At 31.8% G+C, this 23,127-nt stretch overlaps 2 protein-coding genes and 1 long non-coding RNA gene across 3 annotated transcripts; 1 reads left to right on the top strand and 2 right to left on the bottom strand.

The window, feature by feature from the left end:
* Positions 1-1,131: 1,131 nt before the first annotated feature.
* On the bottom strand, positions 1,132-1,587 carry LOC123700710. Its single transcript, XR_006752641.1, has 2 exons — positions 1,403-1,587; positions 1,132-1,278 (listed from the first exon to the last, which is right to left on the bottom strand). It is a non-coding gene; the product is annotated as an uncharacterized LOC123700710 (long non-coding RNA).
* A 3,549-nt stretch (positions 1,588-5,136) lies between these two features.
* LOC123700708 (UDP-glucosyltransferase 2-like) lies at positions 5,137-10,708 on the top strand. The gene is made up of 9 exons (XM_045648018.1): positions 5,137-5,293; positions 5,696-5,848; positions 6,377-6,461; positions 7,047-7,239; positions 8,165-8,362; positions 8,814-9,033; positions 9,533-9,752; positions 9,984-10,203; positions 10,414-10,708. The coding sequence occupies exons 2-9, from the start codon at positions 5,699-5,701 to the stop codon at positions 10,688-10,690; spliced, it is 1,563 nt and encodes a 520-aa protein (XP_045503974.1). The 5' UTR covers positions 5,137-5,293; positions 5,696-5,698; the 3' UTR covers positions 10,691-10,708.
* Positions 10,709-12,036: 1,328 nt separating this feature from the next.
* LOC123700888 (UDP-glucosyltransferase 2-like) lies at positions 12,037-19,605 on the bottom strand. Its single transcript, XM_045648253.1, has 8 exons — positions 19,382-19,605; positions 16,933-17,023; positions 14,878-15,070; positions 14,050-14,247; positions 13,617-13,836; positions 13,171-13,390; positions 12,799-13,018; positions 12,037-12,526 (listed from the first exon to the last, which is right to left on the bottom strand). Exons 1-8 carry the CDS (start codon positions 19,526-19,528, stop codon positions 12,253-12,255), a joined length of 1,563 nt encoding a protein of 520 aa, XP_045504209.1. The 5' UTR covers positions 19,529-19,605; the 3' UTR covers positions 12,037-12,252.
* Positions 19,606-23,127: the final 3,522 nt, after the last annotated feature.

Raw genomic sequence — 23,127 nt, 5'->3', positions numbered from 1 at the left:
AATATCTGTTCCTTGAAATTTTGCTAGATGAAAACTCAATAATTAAAATATGGCGCCTAGACATTCTTAGAGTATAATTAATAGCAACATAAGGTAAGTACTAAGTATTAAATAATAATATTATTATTCCCAGCATTAAACTTATTAATGTCATTTTAAGGTAATTAATCATATTAAATAGTTGCTCTTTTAAAATCATGTCAATATTACATATTCTGTAACTTATATCTAACTTCATAATATATCATTTTTATCTTCCATATATTCCTTAATGCTATAATAGGCTCTCTGAACTAATATATTTTTTACATGAGTTTTACCTGAATTTAGCACTACCAAACTCTTTAATACAATGTGGAATTCTGTTGTAAAAGCGTATACCTAGACCCATAAATGAATTTTTAACTTTGGCTAACCGGTAAAATGGCATTTCAATTTTATTTCTGTTCCTTGTGCCATAACAGTGTTTATCTCCTACTCTTGTGTGTAAGTCGGCGTTTTTGTGTACATGCAAAATATTATTAAATATATACTGTGATGGTACAGTAAGGATACCAGTATTCTTAAAGAGATCTCTTAGCGAGTCCCGAGCACGTAAATTATATATAGAGCGAATGGCTCTTTTCTGTAAGATAAATATAGTTTCTATATCTGCTGCCCTGCCCCATAGTAGAATTCCATAGGACATAATACTTTTTATACACCATTACAATTAATCTAATATTGATTGTGTTCATTGGTTACATTTTTAAAATCTTCGTGTTTTATAAATTTATAAAGAATAGAAAAAATTCGATCACGAGGCGGGACTCGAACCCGCATAATTTCGTGATCGAATGTTTATATTCTTTATATTTATAAATTTATATTTATAAAGCCAAAAATATCAAATTCAATCTTCGTGTTTTGTGAATTATTTAATAAATCATTTACGTGATTCTTTTTTTGTTCGATGCGGGATGGTGTCGAATTGGTCCCATAAAAATTTTATTAGGATAGGCCCAGTATTTTATTTTATGAGCATTTTTGTCTGTATTTGTAAATGTTGCAAGTGCAAGTTTGAAGTCGGTTGTTTTTAACGCAGTTATGTCTTGTATGTAAAACCTTTTGTCAAAAATAAAATTCTTTATAATTAGCACATATTTTATTATTTATACTCTAGTGAAAAATTTTCAGGTGATTATATAAAAGTAGGGCTCAATTTTTTCGCGAACCCTACTTCTAAATAATTACCACTCTTCAATAATTTAAAACTCCTTGACTGAATCCCTTCACACCCTAAAATAAAAAGTGCCTATTAATTTTTCTTATAGTAAACAGAAATTCAAATTCAATTATAAAAATACTTATTACCGATTTAATACTTTGATGATAATTGATAGTAGAAATATTTATTACTAACCTTGATATTGTTGTGGACATGATGAAATGTCTCCATATTATGTTATATGTAATATATACGATGGTATACAAAAATTATTATCATTCGAACCTGCAATCCTAACTTGAAGACTCAATAAAACAAAAATTATAATTATTTCTTATTATTCTTATCATCAGAACCCTTTAGTTTCTGTGATCTGTGATCAGAACCAATTAATAATTACATGATAATAATTAATAACCTTTTAAGTAATACCATCCTACTAATCTATACTTCTATACTAATATTATAAAGAGGAAAGGTTTGTATGTATGTATGTATACAGTATGGTTTTCACGCATAAACTACTATACCGATTTTGATGAAATTTGGCACAGACAATCTTTAGACCCTGAGAAAGAACATAGGCTACCTTTTATTGCGAAATATGTACCACGGGCGAAGCCGGGGCGGACCGCTAGTAGGTAATATAATAAATGCGAAAGTTTGTGAGGATGTGTGTGTGTTTGTTACTCATTCACGCAAATACTACTGAACCGATTACAATGAAATTTAGCAAACATATAGACCGTAACTTGGATTAACACATAGGATAGGTTTTATCCCGGTAATCCCACGGGAACGGGAACTATGCGGGTTTTCCTATGAAAACGCGGGCGAAGCCGCGGGCGGAAATCTAGTGAATAATATAAATAAGAAAACATAAACATTAAGGTCTATACATATCGCTGCAGTGCTGATACATGTAAATATGGCCCTTATGCGTCGCAACGACAATAATTGATGACGTCACAGCGCAGTAGTTTACTATGCAAACATAGTTTTTCAGTTAATTATTGTAAAAATTATCAAAATTAAATAATTTTTTTTGTAATTGATAGAGCAAATCGGGAGCAATTTTTTTGGAAAAAATTTTTTTATGAAAAGTGAATATTTTTCATTCTATAGGGAAATCAAGTTTTCAGTATTTGGATTTTTTTAAAAATTAATTATAAATAAACTAATAATTATAGAAGTGGAGCAATTACAGATTCTGATGGAGCATTTAAGGAGCAATTTTTTGACAATTTTTTTGCAAAAAAATTTTTTATGAAAAGTGAATATTTTTCATTCTATAGGGAAATCAAGTTTTCAGTATTTGGATTTTTTTAAAAATTAATTATAAATAAACTAATAATTATAGAAGTGGAGCAATTACAGATTCTGATGGAGCATTTAAGGAGCAATTTTTTTGAAAAAAAATTTTTTATGAAAAGTGAATATTTTTCATTCTATAGGGAAATCAAGTTTTCCGTATTTGGATTTTTTTTTAAATTAATTATAAATAAACTAATAATTATAGAAGTGGAGCAATTACTGATTCTGATGGAGCATTTAAGGAGCAATTTTTTGAGATATTAATAATTAAAAAAAAAAACTTTCCGCGCTAACTTCCTTCCGGTAGCATTTAAGGAGCAATTTTTTTGCAAAAAAATTTTTTATGAAAAGTGAATATTTTTCATTCTATAGGGAAATCAAGTTTTCAGTATTTGGATTTTTTTAAAAATTAATTATAAGTAAACTAATAATTATAGAAGTGGAGCAATTACTGATTCTGATGGAGCATTTAAGGAGCAATTTTTTGAGATATTAATAATTAAAAAAAAAAAACTTTCCGCGCTAACTTCCTTCCGGTGCATTGAAGGAGAAATTTTTTTTGCAAAAAAATTTTTAATGAAAAGTGAATATTTTTCATTCTATAGGGAAATCAAGTTTTCAGTATTTGGATTTTTTTTAAAATTAATTATAAATAAACTAATAATTATAGAAGTGGAGCAATTACTGATTCTGATGGAGCATTTAAGGAGCAATTTTTTTGAAAAAAATTTTTTTATGAAAAGTGAATATTTTTCATTCTATAGGGAAATCAAGTTTTCAGTATTTGGATTTTTTTAAAAATTAATTATAAATAAACTAATAATTATAGAAGTGGAGCAATTACAGATTCTGATGGAGCATTTAAGGAGCAATTTTTTTGAAAAAAAATTTTTTATGAAAAGTGAATATTTTTCATTCTATAGGGAAATCAAGTTTTCAGTATTTGGATTTTTTTTTAAATTAATTATAAATAAACTAATAATTATAGAAGTGGAGCAATTACTGATTCTGTTGGAGCATTTAAGGAGCAATTTTTTTGCAAAAAAATTTTTTATGAAAAGTGAATATTTTTCATTCTATAGGGAAATCAAGTTTTCAGTATTTGGATTTTTTTTTAAATTAATTATAAATAAACTAATAATTATAGAAGTGGAGCAATTACTGATTCTGATGGAGCATTGAAGGAGCAATTTTTTTGCAAAAAATTTTTTATGAAAAGTGAATATTTTTCATTCTATAGGGAAATCAAGTTTTCAGTATTTGGATTTTTTTTAAATTAATTATAAATAAACTAATAATTATAGAAGTGGAGCAATTACTGATTCTGATGGAACATTGAAGGAGCAATTTTTTTGCAAAAAAATTTTTTATGAAAAGTGAATATTTTTCATTCTATAGGGAAATCAAGTTTTCAGTATTTGGATTTTTTTTAAATTAATTATAAATAAACTAATAATTATAGAAGTGGAGCAATTATTGATTCTGATGGAGCATTGAAGGAGCAATTTTTTTGCAAAAAAATTTTTTATGAAAAGTGAATATTTTTCATTCTATAGGGAAATCAAGTTTTCAGTATTTGGATTTTTTTAAAAATTAATTATAAATAAACTAATAATTATAGAAGTGGAGCAATTACAGATTCTGATGGAGCATTTAAGGAGCAATTTTTTTGAAAAAAAATTTTTTATGAAAAGTGAATATTTTTCATTCTATAGGGAAATCAAATTTTCAGTATTTGGATTTTTTTAAAAATTAATTATAAATAAACTAATAATTATAGAAGTGGAGCAATTACTGATTCTGATGGAGCATTTAAGGAGCAATTTTTTTGCAAAAAAATTTTTTATGAAAAGTGTATATTTTTCATTCTATAGGGAAATCAAGTTTTCAGTATTTGGATTTTTTTTTAAATTAATTATAAATAAACTAATAATTATAGAAGTGGAGCAATTACAGATTCTGATGGAGCATTTAAGGAGCAATTTTTTGAGATATTAATAATAATAAAAAAAAAACTTTCCGCGCGAAGGAAAAAGGAAGTTTCCTTCCGGTAAAATTCTGCATCATTTTAATCCAAAAAAGCTAAAGTAGGATTGTTTAATATATTTTTATTCAAGTTATATTTTTAAGAATATGCAGTATGTATAGGATTATTATACAGGGTGTCCCACCGCTGGTATTCTAAGCTCAACTGAGGTTATAGTTTTGCATACGCTGAGAATGTAAAAAATATTTATAAAATTCCAGATGCATTTTTTTTCAAATAGAAAACTGAAACCTGAAAACTGAAATCTGAAAACTCTTTGTGTACACCTCTAACAAGCAACCCGCCTAATTTTGGCAACCGCACGTGAGCTATCGTTTAAGATTATGTATCCATAGACAAAATACTCACATTATAAAACGTTACATAAATGCCGGCTCACGGCTGCGCAAAGCCAGAGAAGAAAACATGAATTTTAAGGAAAAATTTAGCAAAAATATTTTGGCGTAATTTTATTTTTTTTCGTGATCAGTGTATGCAAAACTACAAGTCGCTAGTATACCTATAGTGGGACACCCTGTATATATTTCTTCTCTATATAAAGATCATCAAATAGATTACAATTTAAAAGTATTTTACTGAGCGTTTAAACATAATCGTCGAGGTCAGTTTAAGAGTTGAGTTCGGAGATCAAAGTTGTTTATATAAATAGTTCCAACGAATCAAATTTGTTGCACTATCATCGATATAAATGAATTAAAAGTGTATTGTTTATCAGGTCCAATAAGGTACGTATAGTTCGTTTATTTCTTTAAAAACAAAGTTGTATTTTTTTAAAGCAGGATATTTTGTACAAGAAAGAAAGGAGGAACAAGAAGTGACAACACGAATTAACAGATCAAATTACACACATCCATACCTACTTTTTACAATATTATAAATGCGAAAGTAACTCTGTCTGTCTGTCTGTTACTCAATCACGCCTAAACTAATGAACCAATTTGCATGAAATTTGGTATAGAGATATTTTGATACCCGAGAAAGACACGGGAACTATGCGGGTTTTTCTTTGACTGCGCGGGCGAAGCTGCGAGTGGAAAGCTAGTTTTAAATAATTCGAATAGAAATTAGAAAGTAAAATATGCCTTGTAAAAGAAGATTAAAATATATATCTTGTTCATTAATTTCAGAAGATGGCCTGGCTCTTAAAGTTACTGAGTTTGGCAATATTATTGACCAATTGTTGTGCATACAAAATTCTAGTTGTTGTTACTTTTCCTGGGAAGAGTCATGGCATCTTAGGAGAAGGTATAGTACGGCATTTGATCAATGCTGGTCATGAGGTAATTATTCATTCCAGATTCTTCTCTATTTGATTCGATTCTTCTTATTGCTTCTCAAAACTAATTTTCTATCTATGAAGATAGAGCCGCTTTTTGTTATTAATTTATTTAAATTTTATTGCTTAGTCATTAATAGCAGTTCAATTTAATCGGTTTTGAATCATCGTTACCCACAGTTACCCCATATAAATTATTATGCACCTATACACCTACAGAAGATTTACGAAAATTATTGAAGAATATCTAATTTACGAGTTTCCTTGCTTTTCTCAAATATGATACCTATAAGTAACCAAAACTAAGTATTATCCAGTTGCTTTAAACACGCGAAATTTCTATTATAATATGCCGATTATTCTTCCATATCAAAATAAAAATGACATTCGTCTTTTACAAGGTGACCTTGATAGGTTAGGCGAATACCTACTGCAAAAACAACAAGCTATATCTATCTTACAATAAATATTACACGGGTTTAATTGCTTCTGTAATATCTCCAAATAAATAAATAAATATAATTATTTGCAGGTTACATTTGTAACGTCATTTCCACCAAAACCGAAGAAAAACTTGAAAGTTGTAGATGTAAGCGAAAATTTTGAGATTGTGAAAGGTTGGTATAAGCCTACTCTTAACCGACTTAACTTTAGACGGTAAACAATAAAGTAGAAATGACCCGAATCCTCATGTCTACCGACCCTCTTTGAATTCATAATTTATTATCCATTATTATTGTGTTTGCATTTTTGTCTAGCCGTTGTTTTTTTATCTATATTTATATTATAAAGCTGAAGAGTTTGTTTGTTTGTTTGAACGCTTTAATTTCAGGAACTACTGGTCCGATTTGAAAAATTAAGCGGAGCAATGCGGGTAAAACCGCGCGGCACAGCTAGTTATATAAGTAAAGACAGCTGATAAATCAATACTGCTGTTATAACATCAAAACTCCTTATATAATATACATTATAAAGGCGAAAATTTGTATGGATGTATGGATGTTTGTTACTCTTTCACGTAAAAACTACTGAACCGATTACAATGAAATTTAGCACACATATAGAGGGTAACTTGGATTAACACATAGGATAGTTTTTATCCCGGAAATCCCACGGAAACGGGAACTATGCGGGTTTTCCTTTGCAAACGCGGGCGAAGCCGCGGGCGGAAATCTAGTGATAATATATGAAAATTATTACAGGAGGCTTACTTAATATCCAAAATATGATGGAAGGAAATATAAATCTACAATCGATTTTAACAATATCAGAAGTTTGCTTGGAAATAGGAAAGGGTACTATTGAGAACCCTAGATTTCAAAACCTACTTAAGGATACCAGCCAAACCTTTGATGTTATTATATTAGAATGGCTTTATAACGACTTATATGCTGGGTAAGTTACTGTTCAGTTACAGTTTGATTATTATCAGCTAAGCATTAAAGAAAACTATTTCCTGACCTGCTGATTTCATTGTTTCCTTCGTGTGCAATTTTTCATCATACAATTGTATATTGTGTCGTCGTCATTTGATTGATTCAGCTATTTGATTGAATATCGAATTAAATATTAATCATTCAATGAACGCACTGGTCTTACAATCAAATATCAGATTCAATGAGATGACTGCGTCTAATAAATATTCATTTTACAACTATTACCAAAAAATCTTTTTGGTATCATGTTCTCCCTATCTACACTAATATTATAAAGAGGAAAACTTTGTTTGTTTGTAATGAATATGCTCATAAACTACTGGACCGATTTTAAAAATTATTTCACCATTCGAAAGCTAATTTATCCACGAGTAATATAGGCTATATATTATCACGCTAAGAGCAACAGGAGCGGGTGAAACCGCGCGGCACAGCTAGTCAATACACGAAACGCGAGAAGCAATTGGATAATTTGTCACTAGTGCAAAGTCAATTCAATTTATTTAACAGCGATGCTCACATAATACCAATTGAATAGTCCACGAGGTCATATAGTATTGCACTCGAGTATTTTATTACAAAACCGTGTATAAAATAGATCTTCCTAGTCATTTAAGGAAATTCAACAGTGTTTGCTTACAAATATTGAAACTCGGTTTCTATAGGTAATTTAAATAATAGTTATGTCACAAATAATTGGCTTAAGTAAATATTATATACCTTCAAGATTTACATTACAATATTATTAAATCATAGGTACGTCGTACAAATCTACTTGATGAATCCTGGATCAGACCACACCAATAAGCCCTGTTATACCTTCGATGCAAATTCGAATAAAACAGTCTATCCCAGTATTTGCATAATTCTCTGTCCACTTTCAGATTGTCAGCTGTGTACAACTGCCCTTACATCTGGTATTCCTCACTAGAACCACACTGGATGGTGCTAAGGTTGATAGACGAGCTCACCAACCCGGCCTATGTGTCCGACTCAGCTTCGAGTCACGCTCCTCCGTATACCTTTCAAGAGAGAACGGAAGAGTTGTTCAACCAAATGTATGGAATGTTCGTACAGAGCTAGTAAGTACCCATTATACCTATATAATACTAGCTTACCGCCCGCGGCTTCACTAAAACGATTTGAGATTTAAACTATTCTATCTCTCAAGTTATATCGAACTGCACATGGTGTGCGAATTTTATTATAATCGGTTAAGTGGTTTAGGAGTACATTGAGGACAAACATTGTGACACGAGATTTATATATATTAAGATTAAAGAATCAAAATGTCTTTACATACAAAACTTCTGCAGATCCAATATCCAGAGTAAGTAGTGAAGTACGTGAATAATAAATTGTGAAGGATACGCAAAACATTGCGGATAATCATGGAATATACTTTGTGCATGTATGAATATTATACAATGTGTTTCTACAAATAATAATATAGTACATAGAGAAGATTAAATTCTTATTATTGTGTACAATAGATTTAACTATTTAAACCTATAACTCTAACCTTGATTTCAGCTATATAGAACCTCTAGAAAACAAATATTACGACACCTATCTCGTGCCACACGTTCGGAGTAGGAACAGACCAGTTCCAAGTCTGACTGATCTGAAATACAATGCCTCGCTAATGCTAAGCAATTCACACGCATCCTTGGGAGAAGCAACCAGGTTGCCACAAAACTTCAAGCCCATTGGCGGACACCATATTGAGACGGATGTTAAACCCCTTCCCGAGGTAAATTATTTTGAATTGAATCATGACTTTTTCGCAATGCGTCTGTGTAATGGCCATTTCGCAGTTCCTTGCGAAATAATACTGACAAGGACCCAACTTTTTCATCTATCTATGTGCTAGAGTGAGACATATCATATGCGAAAACCTGCCATACTACTGACAGATTTTTCGTTGTTTCGCTGCCGCACGCGAATGCGTCGGTGTACTAACGGCGTAAGGACTTCAATATTTATTTTCTTATAGAACATATATTTCTAATTTCGACATTGTCTCTGTTAATACCAAATTAGTTAAAAGCTATTTTTGTATCTTGTAGAGTGTAGACAATAGATCGGAAAGAAGTAAAAAAAAGACGTGTTATACTAATTTCATAAATAAAAAATGGCATGCTTATTTGTATAGTGCAATAAAGGTTCATGATCATTATTAGATTATTTTAATACTTAAGCATAACACAAAATAATTATTATTTTAATAACATAAAACGTGCCATTTTCAGAATCTGAAGCAATTAATGGATAACGCAGAACACGGTGTGATCTACTTCAGCATGGGGTCTAATTTAAGAAGCGAAGATTTACCAGAAGAGTTGACCAGCAAAATTTTGAAGATATTTGGAGAATTGAAGCAGACTGTACTATGGAAATTCGAGAGAGATTTACCGAATAGACCCAAAAATGTTCACATTGTTAATTGGGCACCTCAGCAAAGTATTCTTGGTAAGTCCAATTAAACTTAATGAAAGTGTGGTAAGTTGTCTTATAGCTCCACGATTAGCATGTACAAATGAAATAAAGTTTGATAACGGCATAAGTATTAAAGTACATATAAAATTTCATAAATATCGATCAAGTCATTTTCAGGGAAAAAGGCAGCCAACCAACCTACTGTGCCACAAGAATTGTCTATCTATACTATATACAAGATTGTAAATCTTTTGGACATTTCAGCACATCCCAGATGTCTTTTCTTCATCTCTCATGGAGGTCTTTTGTCAACAACTGAAGCAGTACATTTCGGAGTTCCAATGATAACAATACCTGTGATGGTAGACCAGTTCGTGAATGCGGATAGAGCAGTAAGGAAAGGTTTCGCTATAAAAGTGGACCTATCATATACCATGGACGTTGATATTAAACGAGCTATCCATGAAATGTTAACTGATCCAAAGTAAGTGTCCTAATTTTAGTAAATGATAGTCTTATTTTGAAATTAACACCTCTGTGTTTCATTTTATATTCTGCCTAATGCTACCTAAATTGATACAATTTATTATTCAACCTGGAGAAATTAAAATACACACGATACCTATTTTTAAATTTCTTCTCTCTTTCTTCTTTAGCTAATGAAAACACATTTTAAACTACATTACGATTTCAGATATAAAGCCAAAGCCAAAGAAATATCCTTAATGTATCACGACCGGCCGTCAACTCCTGGCAATGAGCTGGTACACTGGGTGGAGCATGTAGTGAGGACACAAGGCGCGCCACATCTACGCTCTCCCGCGCTTATGGTGCCCTGGTACCAGAAATGCTACCTCGATCTACTTTCTGTTATTCTTTTAGCTTTAACTGTAATTATTTTCATTATAAAAACAATGTACAGAATGGTTTTTCGAAAATCTGATTCTGATAAGAATAAGAAAAATAAATAAGCTGTTAATTATGGGTTATACTGTTGTTTTATTTCTGTTTGAAATTTTTATAGTAGATAAGATGGCAATATTTCGGAGAAAATGTAGTTAATGTGTAATTTTAAGCCACACACAAAATATAGGACTCGATCAAGGACTCGATACTTCAAAATTAATTTCAAAAGATTTGTTATCGTTTTGATTTTGTTTGAGTACTACGTTATCTATGCGAGGACATGCGCATAGATAACGCGCATACATACGTTCTCTTCGTAGTTTTTTTCTTGGTCTGTTAGGCCTACTTGTCGGTAAAGAAAATTGATCAATGAAACGGATACATATACATAATTGTTCAATTCATTTATTCAAAAAGGCACAAACAATTCATTTTATTAATTCTTTCATCATTTTCCGGCTTTTCTTATCAATTAAAATTACGAATTATGTGAAATTCAATGGAGTGAAAATCAATCAACAAGACCCACAACTTCTTCTTCTTCTTCTTTTTCCAAGTGGCAACTCTAACTATTGTTGACATTAATGAAACAGAAATTAAGTTCGATTTGTCGTTCGAATTATACGTATTTTGCAAAAAGTATAATATCAGATATCCCAGTAGCGGATTTCTAATACCTATGTTGAATCTTGTGTTATGTATGTGTATGGTACTTAAGATAACATAAATAGATCCTGGATTATATTATTATTATCAAATAAATAAGACGGAAGCGCGCTAAAACTACATAATTATTATATACAGTACTTGAAAAAGATAAAATATTATCCGTTATCTATTCAGACACATAATTTCAAATCTAGTTTCAATTCGATTTTTGTTAGGCTGGTCTCCACAGAGCGAGCAGTCTCGCGAAGCAAATGTAGCTCGGTTAGTGCAGACATGATTCGGTCGAAAAAGCGCTTGTGCCGTCATTATCCTTTCCTATTATTTCCACGTTCACACTGGCCGACCTGTATCGCGCTGCAAATGCTTCGCCCTATCTTCCTATTCACTAAACGTAAATTTGCCTTAGAAGCGTGAAAATCGGACAAAATAAGACTAATATTATAAATTTAATAATGAATAAGATTTATTATTATAAATTTAAACTGTAGTTAACCTATATTGCGCCAAATTGTATATAAATCGGATCAGCTTTTCCTGGATGAAAGAGTAAAAACTGACGTTCGATGATCGTCACAAACTACACGATTTAGCAGGATATTGTAAAGGATGCACATCCTTGTGCATGTGCATCCTTTACAATGTAACAGAGAGAGAGAACAGAGACTGTGTTTTCAAAGATACAGAAATATTATGTACAATAGGTTCATGAACATGCTACAAATACGAAATAAAAACAACCAAGATTTGTGTAACAATTGTTTAATTCTACATAATTATGTTATTGCTAAGCGGAACTTTTTAATATTATTTATAAAAAAATAGATAACAACAAATTTCGTGAGCTCATAAATTGCTGAAAACACATTGATTTAATAAAATTGTTTCTTAATTCACACATTATGAACACAAATTTTCCCAAAAAAAACTAGCTAACTACCTATACTAAAAAATTGTCTATCTAATTGAATTTTTTGCTACCAATAGCTGACTTATTATTAGATGAACATAAAATCATTTTAATAAGCCGAATTACTGCAATTAAAACTACTAGGATGATAGCAACCAGGTCGAGATAATATTTCTGGTACCAGGGCATCATAAGCGCGGGAGAGCGTAGATGCGGCGCCCCGCGTGTCTTCACCACGTGGTCAACCCAGTGCAAAAGTTCCGTGCTGGGAGACACCGGTCGATGGTGGTGGACAAAAGATAGCTCTGTGACGCGTTCTCTGTATCTGGGAATTTAAGGAAACGATTAAATAATTAACGAATTAAATGTAGGGTTGGCAAAACATGTTAATCCTATAAACACACCAGAAAAATAATGGTTGTAAAGAAATAGATTATCAAAATTCGCTATCTTTAAAGCAGCAGATAGAAATGGCTAAAAATTAATAACTGTTTGATCACAATAAATATATATAACGATGTAAATACTATCATTTCTTCTATAAAAATCAAGACTACGTTTAATTTAATAATAGTTACGTCCTAAAACAATACTTACTTGGGATTTCCTAGAATTTCAGTGATAGCAGCTTTCAAATTATCTGGTACATCGTTATCAAATGTAACTTTTATAGCAAAACCCTTTGATTGAGCTCTTTTAACATTTAAAGCTTGGTCTGCGAACATTGGTATTCCAATAATAGGGACACCAAAATGGAGAGCCTCGGTAGTTGATAATAGACCTCCATGTGTAATAAATAGGATACAATTTGGATGAGCTGAAAATAATTGGAAATTCTATAATAATTCTGATAATTAAAAGAGACTTCTCTACTGAAATTTAGGTTCTTGGTACACTAATTATGGTAACACTAGGTAGTATCATCCTATTTCTATTAACAAGCAATGAACAATTCATAACAGTTCTTACCTAAAATACTTTGTTGTGGTGCCCATTTTAGTATGTGCACGTTTTTAGGCAAATTTGGTAGGTCCTCCTCAAATTTCCACAAAACAGTTTGCTTCAATTGACTGAACATATCTAAAATTCTTCTCTTCAACTCATTTGGCATCGACCGACTCTTTAGCATCGATCCCATACTGAAGTAGATAACTCCGTTCTTTGCATTGTCCATTATTTCTTGCAAGTCCTTTAAAATTAATAAATGTCAGTACTAAGTGGATTAGCTTGGATGCTAATATTTTATAATAAAAATTACGGTATCTATAAATACAAAATATCTGCGTTCTAATTGATCATTGAATATTATACAAAATGGTTTAAATTGTTATTTTGTCTGTTATTCATATCCAATATTTATTCTATCCTAAACCTTTTTTTTTTATAATAGGCCAGGCCCAAGAACAAAGACCTACCTTCGGCAATGGCTTCACAACTTCATCGATATGATAACCTCCTATGTTAATATGGTTTATTGGTAACCGAATAGCTTCTCCAGTAGATACATGGGAGTTACCCAGGATCAAGGAAGCGTTATATTTGACTTCTTCATACGGGGGTAAAGCCTGGCCTCGTTTTTGGAATGGTGGTGTAAAAGCGTCTATGTATACTTGATTGTCGCCCGCACGCAGCTGCCTGAAGGTAATTTTATTATTTAATAAGTTTAACAATAACAAGGATTAAAAAGTGACCCAGGAAAACATTACATTGGCAAATTAATCAGGCGGTGCAGCAAATACTTGGGGTACTTGCTCTTTGCTTTCTTGATACTTTGACATCATATTTTTGGATTGATAAATAAAGAATAATGAGCCCATTAACTATGGCAACAGATTAAAAATAACCTACCACAGCATATATTGCGTATGTATTTGCGTCCATAATTCTTGACAGCGCTCCCAGAAAGTGAAAGGTGGAACTGCATCAGACTGTACCAAGTCTGCTGCGTATGCTGGGTTCGGTGCTTCATCGATCAGGGCTAGCACAAGAGGATGTGGATTAACTGACGATGACCAGATTAGAGGACATTTGAATACTGCTGCAATTCTGTAAGAAAAGGAAATCTTTAAGTGTAGACGATAAATTCCTGCAAGTGTAATTGGTTCGGGAAGATAACTTTGTTGAATACAATGATGTATAATAATTGAAAGCTATAACAAAATTGTCCAATTTTGTTATTAATTTAATTTAAATATTATTAGAAATATTTCACTCGAGGATTCTATACAAGGAGTCTCAGATTCGGTGTTTGGTCAATCTCAATATTTTTTCAGACACTGATTACGTAAGAAATACTTTTAACATTCCTGACGCATTTTTTTCTCTCATACTCTACATCTGTGACACAAAGAATAAATATATAAGAAACATATATATAAGAAGAATAAATAAATATATAAGAATATAAGAAACTAGCTGTTCTTTGTAGCTTTCTATAGGTCTAGGGTAATGATATATAGCCTATTTAGCCTTCCTCGATGAATGGGCTATCTAACACCGAAAGAATTCTTCCAATCGGACGGACCAGTAGTTCCTGAGATTAGCGCGTTCAAACAAACAAACTAACTCTTCAGCTTTAATATAGATTAATAATTTAAAGAAATATAGTCTCTAGTCGAAACTTTATTTGCTTAGAACAAAATATATAAAAAATAGGAACTTAAAACAAATACTAACCCAGCATATAACTCATTGTACATCCATTCTGCTATAACAAGATCGAATTTCTCATCCAAATTATTCATAAGATTTTGAACATTTGGATGATTTACAGTAGCATTCGCTAGTGTGTACATCACTTCCAATACTGTTCGAAGACTTGTCATTTCAGTTTCTTTAGATAACATTTTGCTAATATCCAGAATTTCATCTGTAATTATAACATTGAGATCAATAATTTTATTTATAACAAGCTGCGCTTCGCGGTTTCACCCGCATGGGTCCGCTCCTGTTGGTCTTAGCGTAATGTTATATATACATAGCCTGCCTCGATAAATGGGCTATCTAAGACCAAAAGAATTTTGCAAATCGGACCAGTAGTTCTTGAGATTAGCGCGTTCAAACAAACAAACTCTTCAGCTTTATAATATTAGTATAGATGTAAATAATAGAGTCTAGACAATAAATATTAAAAAATACCTCTATTATAGATTCGTTTCATTATTTTATCAACACTACTTGCGCCCCGCGGATACACCCGCGAAACGACATTCATTACATTTTCAACAAACAAACAGACATTGTTTCACATACATAGTATTTTTGTTTTATGTGATAGCGTAATCGATAGACCGGCCGCGGCAGAGCATTTATAACAATCGAGAGATTTAAATTAAAATTAAAAATGGCTGCTACAGAAAAAGTATGGGCCTTAAAGGAGAATGGCGAAACTGGGCCTAACTGTTACAGAAATCATAATATATTTAAAATTCATTATGCAATTTTTAGTAATTCTTGGTAAAATATTTACTTCTGATTCTATGGGAAAACAAATCTTTGAAAAAAAAGATAATGTGTTCACTACCGGCATTGTTATTTAGATTTCTATGACTACCGGTCTTATCAAGCAGAGATTGTCAGTGTTGTCAGGAGTAAAAAAGTCGAATATATCGATTAATACGAATGAATGTCTATATTTTATTTTTAATTTTATTGAATTCAAATGCTTTATAAATCAGAAGCAAAACTTAACTTATTTTTAACACATATCTTAATTTATTTAGATCATTCTATAAAATAAAAACATGTTTTACTTAATCAATAATAATTATAACATTTTTATTTAGGTAGCTGGCCATTAATAAAATGTCAAATTATTAATCATAATTGTGTCAGTGATGAGTGATTTGTTTATGTTTGTTGTTTGACATTTGAGTGAAGTTTTAGGCCCTTCTCCCATTACGATACGCATAGGCGATTCAAGTATCCTGCAAGTCTCGGAGACTAGTCGCCGCGGAGTATCTCACATACATTTTTATGTAGGCTCGCACACTACGCTACTGGTATCCTACACGTCCGCGACTAGTATAGCACTACTCACCGTGTCGGTCGCTTTTGCATCGCGTCTCGACTCTCGCGCGTATCTCTTCGTTAGAAAGATAAAAATATCTAATCATCATGTTGTAGTTCTCGTTCGGCTACAAAAACTCTACAATTTATGTTTCTTTCAATATATGGATGAATCCAGTACTTCTTACTCTTACGTTGGCGTCTTCTATTTCTATAAAAAAGAAAAACTGCAAGAGCTTCTTCGTCACTGGAATTGCTGATTGCTCGACATAACGACGTAACTGTTGTTGCAATAAATAAATGAATTATTATTATTATAACGTCGGTCCACAAAAACGAGGCACAATAATGTTGAATTTAGTCATTTTTCAGTCGCATAATATGCGAGCATCGGGTAGCCAGCAAATATCTAAGTAGTATTCTACGCGAGTATCGTATTCTAGAAGTATCGTACCTAATGGCAGAAGGGCCTTAGTAACGTTATATTCAAAATTGATCTTAATCAATATCCCAATATCTCTGCTATCCCATAGAAAAGATCTATAATTATTATATTCATAGAGTCTGTATATTTTTATCTATTTAATCACCCATAAATCATCAGTGTAACGATCAGGCCCAGAGTCCTATGGGAGCTTGCCATTCTCCTTTTATTAAACTCGTTACAAATATTTTAAAGATTTAAATAATTATTGTTATTTATTTACTTATTGTTATGATTACCTTCAGGAAAGTATTTAAAATTAGATTCTAGCAGTATGTGCCGTAGATTTTCAGACTTCATCTTGGCAGGAATGGCTGTGAGGTAAGTGACCTAAAACGGAATAGTAAAAACTAAAAATATAGATTATAGATAATGCAGGCATACATTATCGTTATCATTATTAACATAATACGTAAACACAATAATTATTAAATTGCATGTTATAATTTTATGGTTATCATTTAAACTGGATTGACGCATGAGCGTAGAACCAAGGGGACCTGGGTTTGAATCCCGGTGGAGACGAAGATAAACAAAATGTTTCAGTCTGATCACCTACTTGTCCTTAAATATTATCGGTCAATGAAACAGATGCATAATGCATCTGCTCCATACCCCTTTAGGGGACACGGGACATCACACTTATTTAAACTGCAGGATTCATTGAGGCATTAAGGGACACAAATCACTACTCTTTAATAATGAATTATTTAATATACTAGTATACAAACTAGGCTTCACGATCTATCTAAAACTTAACCAACTACATTCAAACCTTCCTCTAGCACTCTATCTATTAAAAATCTGCATGAAAATACGTTGCATAGTAACAATAATAGACAGATAAACAGCAAGAAGCGACTATAGGTACTATTTATATTAACTATTGATATTATTATCATATTTTCTCATTTTCTAGTACTATTGCTAATGATAATAATAAGTTATTTTGTTGCATAAAGTATAAACTGATAATTTACACGTGGTATGGTGAAGTGCTTTTTAAAGTTGACACAATCCACTTACTTATATTTGTTTCCTTTTGTTTCATTTTGATTATAATCAATAAGTACCTTGTCACTTCTTATATTATAATAGTTACTAGTACTTTTTCTCTTTCCCAGTTCTATTGAATGAGATTTATTTTACATTAGGTTTCCGCCCGTGACTTCGCCCGCGCAGTTAAAGAAAAACCCGCATAGTTCCCGTTCCCGTGGGATTTCCGGGATTGCGTCATTTTCCCGGGATAAAAAGTAGCCTATGTCCTTTCTCGGGTATCAAAATATCTCCATACCAAATTTCATGAAAATTGGTTCAGTAGTTTAGGCGTGATTGACTAACAGACAGACAGACAGAGTTACTTTCGCATTTTTAATATTAGTATGGATTTACTTTAATATTTTAAAGCATTACTTTACTGTACCTTACTGTACCGTCGCAGTATATATTTAATAATATTTTATATGTACACAATAACGCTTATTTTACACACAAAAGTAGGAGATAGACATTGTTATGACACAAGAAACAGAAATAAAATTGAAATTCCATTTTTCCGGCTAGCTAAAGTTAAAAATTCATTTATGGGTCAAGGTATACGCTTTTACAACAGAATTCCTCATAATATTAATAAAGAGTTCAGTAGTTCTAAATTTAAAACTTATATAAAAAATGTAATAATTCAGAGAGCTTATTACAGTATAAGAGCCAGCGCGCACGAGCAACTTTGTCTCCGCAACTATTTTGTCTCCGCAACTATTTTGTCTCTCCCACCCATGGGCTAGTATGAAAGTGCGCGCACGTAGCGACGCAACTCCCCATACAATTAATGGGAGAGACAAAATAGTTGCGGAGACAAAGTTGCTCGTGCGCGCTGGCTCTTAAGGAATATATGGACGATAAAATCCCATGGAGGGTTGTCGCGTAAAAACCACAGGACAGTTCTTTGGCATATTATGATTATAATGTACATATAACACATATAATGTATTTTGTAAAATTAAATTGTAAAACTGACATGATTAAAAAGAGCAACTATGGAGTTTCTTGCCGATTCTTCTCCGTAGATACTGCTTTCCGAATCAGTGGTAAATGTTAAAATATGTAATGACGTTTCAAAAGTGCTTCTAAAAGAAATCTAATTGAATAAATAAATGTTTGAGTTTGAGTTTGAGTTTGAATTATATATAATATAACTGCATATCGCTTATCGTACACAAGATTAGTTTATTCGAAAAGTTTTAATAGAAAATGACATGAACATATAGAATAAAAAGTCAAAAATTGCAAAATTTCTATATAATTACTCCTTTTTTAAAGAGCTGGTTTCACCGCTTGATGAATGCTGATATTAATATAATGCCTTTCACATTTTGCGAAATAAACTGATATCTCATTTAAAAGCATCAAAAATATATTGTCTAATTGAACTCAAATATTCCAAAAAATAATTGAATATAATATACTTAGAAGCTTTTCCTCAAAAAAAAATTGAACACAAGTCAGAAATAGATAACGATTAGCGAGTTTATAAATATAACAATGTTTCGTCTACCTCTAAACATCTAATATTCAATTAGACCACTCCAGAAAAACAAAAGATTCATGTATTAATATTTAAATAATATATTATGTACTCACCTTTACAAATATTTTATAATTCATGCCTAAAAATAAAAAAAACGATACCTCATGTCCAGCGTTAACCAAATGCCGCACATATCCTTCTCCCAATATAGAATGGCTTTTTCCAGGCAATGGAAAGACCACTAACACTTTATATGCACTACAAAGTTCACATAATAAATAAATAAACACCAAACATTTGAGAGACATGGTCACAATCACATGTGCTGTATTAAAACAAATCTTGGCTATAGAAATGACTTTATTTATAGACACATGAGTGTGAACATATGTATTGTAACGCGGTTGCGCGTGTACTAATTTATGCTACACATATTAGGATAGTTTTTTAACAAGTAACTCATATTTTTATTCTTATCTAAGGTCATGCAAATATTCGTTCTGTCCAAACAACTAAAACTCAATAGATTTGATAGTCGGATATCAAATTGCGGATGTTTTTTTATCTAATTTAGTATGATTGTAGACCCTGTGACCTTTTACCGTATACATGAATTTGTTATATAATATTGTTTTATCTAAGCACTAGGATTCCGCCCGCGGCTTCGCCCGCGCAGTCAAAGAAAAACCCGCACAGTTCCCGTTCCCTTGGGATTTCCGGGATTGCGTCATTTTCCCGGGATAAAAAGTAGCCTATGTCCTTTCTCGGGTATCAAAATATCTCCATACCAAATTTCATGAAAATTGGTTCAGTAGTTTAGGCGTGATTGAGTAACAGACAGACAGACAGACAGAGTTACTTTCGCATTTATAATATTAGTATCTAAGTATATTATAATGAAGAAATAGGAAGAGTTTTTGATATCGGCGCTCTTATGACATGCTACCTAGGATGGCTCCAATCACGAAATATTTTTAAAATACTTTTAATATACAATATAAATTATACAACCAACAAACTGAAAGAAAACAGTAAACGTAGTATGAAATCTGAAAGTGACAATGCCTGTAAAAATCTTTAAACAAATCTGTAAAAAAATTATGCTCAACGTACAAAAATACAAACATACTATACTCATACAATAGTATTAATGTGAGACAATCAAGAGCCTACTTATGTCATTTCAAATACTTATTACTGACAATTGACAAAATACATACTGCGCAAATAAACACGGAAACAATATTGTTAAATTATGAAATAAATACAGCCTTTGGATCGAAGGGGTAATTTACTTATGTAATACACATAGCTGACCTTTAAGTATGACGACAAAGTTTAATTGTCTACATGTTTATCATGAGTACTAGGCTTAAAGGTCCGACCGCACTAGGCGTAACTCCCCGGCAGTATAGCGACGCGAGTCGCGACGCAACACAACTTTCTATGTAAGTGTATATGGCCGGTTGCAGAGCTTCACCAACCATCAGTGCGTACGTCAGTCGCGCTTGTCATAATTATGTATGGAAATTCACAAAACCGTTCATAGCTAGACGCACGCGTATTTCTATACATATGACAAGCGCGAATGACGTACGCACTGGTCGGTGAAGCTCTGCAACCGGCCTATGGTAGTCTACGCGACACCGAAACTACGCACCACGGCCAAATTTGTCAAATCGGCAAATGTGTCGCACCGTGAAGCGTCACGTAGTTACGGTCGGACCTTTATGATAAAAATATTACGGAGCATGATACCACTTGGGTTAAGTACAGTAATTAGAATAGTAATTAGAAAATTACAGTAATTGGAAGCTTTATAAATTCAGTAGTTAAAAAGGAGGCTACGGTATATATTGTGGCGTGATTTATATGTTTAGGATAAGCTAAAGTTGAATTGTAAAACTTTCTTAAAAATCTTTTTAGGAAGTACTTAGCTAGTTTTTGAATAAAAAATGAATCGAGCGAAAATGTTACAATTACGTAACTGTCTTGTACATGGAAAGAAAAAAGACCCAATAAATCATATACTACTTAAATTTCCATTTTGATTGTATGAGTGTGAGTGTGTGATTGATTTATATATAGCAGACTGAAAATCAGCGCTGTTCAGGTGTGAAGTCCGACAGCCTGGCTGAATCTGACCCGATTGCCATGTAAACTATTGTATATTTTTAGCACTATAAGAAGTTGTAAAGTGAGTGTAACATGTGGCAATAAATATTTATTAATTAAAGAAATAATTCTTTCTTTCTTTATAAAGAATAAAAAAAAATCGATCACGAGGAGGGACACGAATTAATCGAATTTTTTCTACTCTTTATAAATGTATATTTATAAATTATAAAGTATTTGAATGCCATTAAACAAAAAAAAATCAAATTCAACAAAAATTATCATCATGACATTAAATTCAGGAAACACAATAATAAAAAAACAGTATTTGCTGAATCATCGAATACACAAAACATCAGCATCATCTGACATCTATTTGACATTAAAAAAATACTGGTAAAATCACAACACTATTCATTTCAAAACCAAATTGTTTTTCATTAAATCTAATTGAAAATGTTTTTCACAGAATTTAAAGAAAATGAATGAGGATTGCTCCGCTCCTATTGTCTTAGCGTGATGATATATGCATAAGCCTTCCTCAATAAATAGAACCTATATAACAGTGAAATATTTCTCAAATCGGACCCGTAGTTCCTGAGATTATCACGTTCAAGCAAACAAACAAACTCTTCAGCTTTACTAAATCAGCTAATAATAGTATTCTTATGGTATTCTTAGATTTTATAGTTCTACAGGTCAACGAGAACTCCGTCTTCATTATATCTGAACAATGAGTTGCATAATATAATCGTGTAATAATGAATAATCATAAAAATAACTGCGTTAAAAACAACCGACTTCAAAAACGGAAAAGTAAGAAATAAAAAAGATTTGATATTATTAATTACTACATATTATTTTTATGTGCTATTTACTAAAAAGGTTTGATGTCGGTGCATGGGCTTAATACTAAGTGCTTAGTGTTTGGCACCGACTTCAAACCTATTTAATAAATAGCACATAAAAATAATATGTAGTAATTAATAATATCAAATCTTTTTTATTTCTTACTTTTCCGTTTTTGAAGTCGGTTGTTTTTAACGCAGTTATTTTTATTTAATACTTTTTAGTGTATTTTTCAACACGAATCAAACGAGCCCAAACTCGATAAAGTTGAGTCAATATATTACTGAGTTCCTATGGCCACCTTCCGATTCCATCATCAGATCAGCTCCATGTCATGATAATGTTTCATTGCTATCCAATTTACATTCGTATACAAAATTTCAGCTCAATCGGTTACCGGGAAGTGAATCAAAGTTACTTGCTACATTGAAATTAAGTCATCGAGTACAGACAAAAATGCTCATAAAATAAAAACTACTAGGCCTAGCCGAATAAAATTTTTATGGGACCAATTCGACACCATCCCGCATCGAACAAAAAAAGAATCACGTAAATCGGTTCAGAAACCTCGGAGTAATCGGTGTACATACATAAAAAAAAAAAAAAAAAAAAAATATACCGGCCGAATTGATAACCTCCTCCTTTTTTTTGAAGTCGGTTAATAAACTTAGATTTAATATAAACAAATACGTTAGTCATATAATGATAAACGTTAATCCATAATATTATAAATGCGAAAGTAACTCTAGATAGGGAGGCGAATAGGGGAATTTTCTGCAATACTCGAGCGTGGCAGTTTAAGATATGAGAGATACCTTAGACCTAATAGAACAACCTTGTAAACTATTTAGCTCTATATGTAGTGACGCGCGCCTAGGATAGACGATCAGATTAGTAAAAAAAAATCGATATATTGAAATACTCGAGCGCGTCAGATTAAGAT

The sequence above is a fragment of the Colias croceus genome, chromosome 20, assembly GCF_905220415.1.
Source record: "Colias croceus chromosome 20, ilColCroc2.1".
In the NCBI taxonomy this organism is placed as follows: domain Eukaryota; kingdom Metazoa; phylum Arthropoda; class Insecta; order Lepidoptera; family Pieridae; genus Colias; species Colias croceus.
Note: the sequence above shows the minus strand (reverse complement) of the source record. Positions and strands in the feature narration are given on the sequence as shown.

Coding starts and splice junctions, on each gene's coding strand:
- LOC123700708 (XM_045648018.1), top strand. CDS start 5,699: ATGGCCTGGCTCTTAAAGTTACTGAGTTTGGCAATATTATTGACCAAT. Junction 7,240..8,164: donor TATAACGACTTATATGCTGG/GTAAGTTACTGT, acceptor GTCCACTTTCAG/ATTGTCAGCTGTGTACAACT. Junction 10,204..10,413: donor GAAATGTTAACTGATCCAAA/GTAAGTGTCCTA, acceptor TTACGATTTCAG/ATATAAAGCCAAAGCCAAAG.
- LOC123700888 (XM_045648253.1), bottom strand. CDS start 19,528: ATGTCTCTCAAATGTTTGGTGTTTATTTATTTATTATGTGAACTTTGT. Junction 15,071..16,932: donor TTTTAAATACTTTCCTGAAG/GTAATCATAACA, acceptor TTATAATTACAG/ATGAAATTCTGGATATTAGC. Junction 14,248..14,877: donor TACAATGAGTTATATGCTGG/GTTAGTATTTGT, acceptor CTTTTCTTACAG/AATTGCAGCAGTATTCAAAT.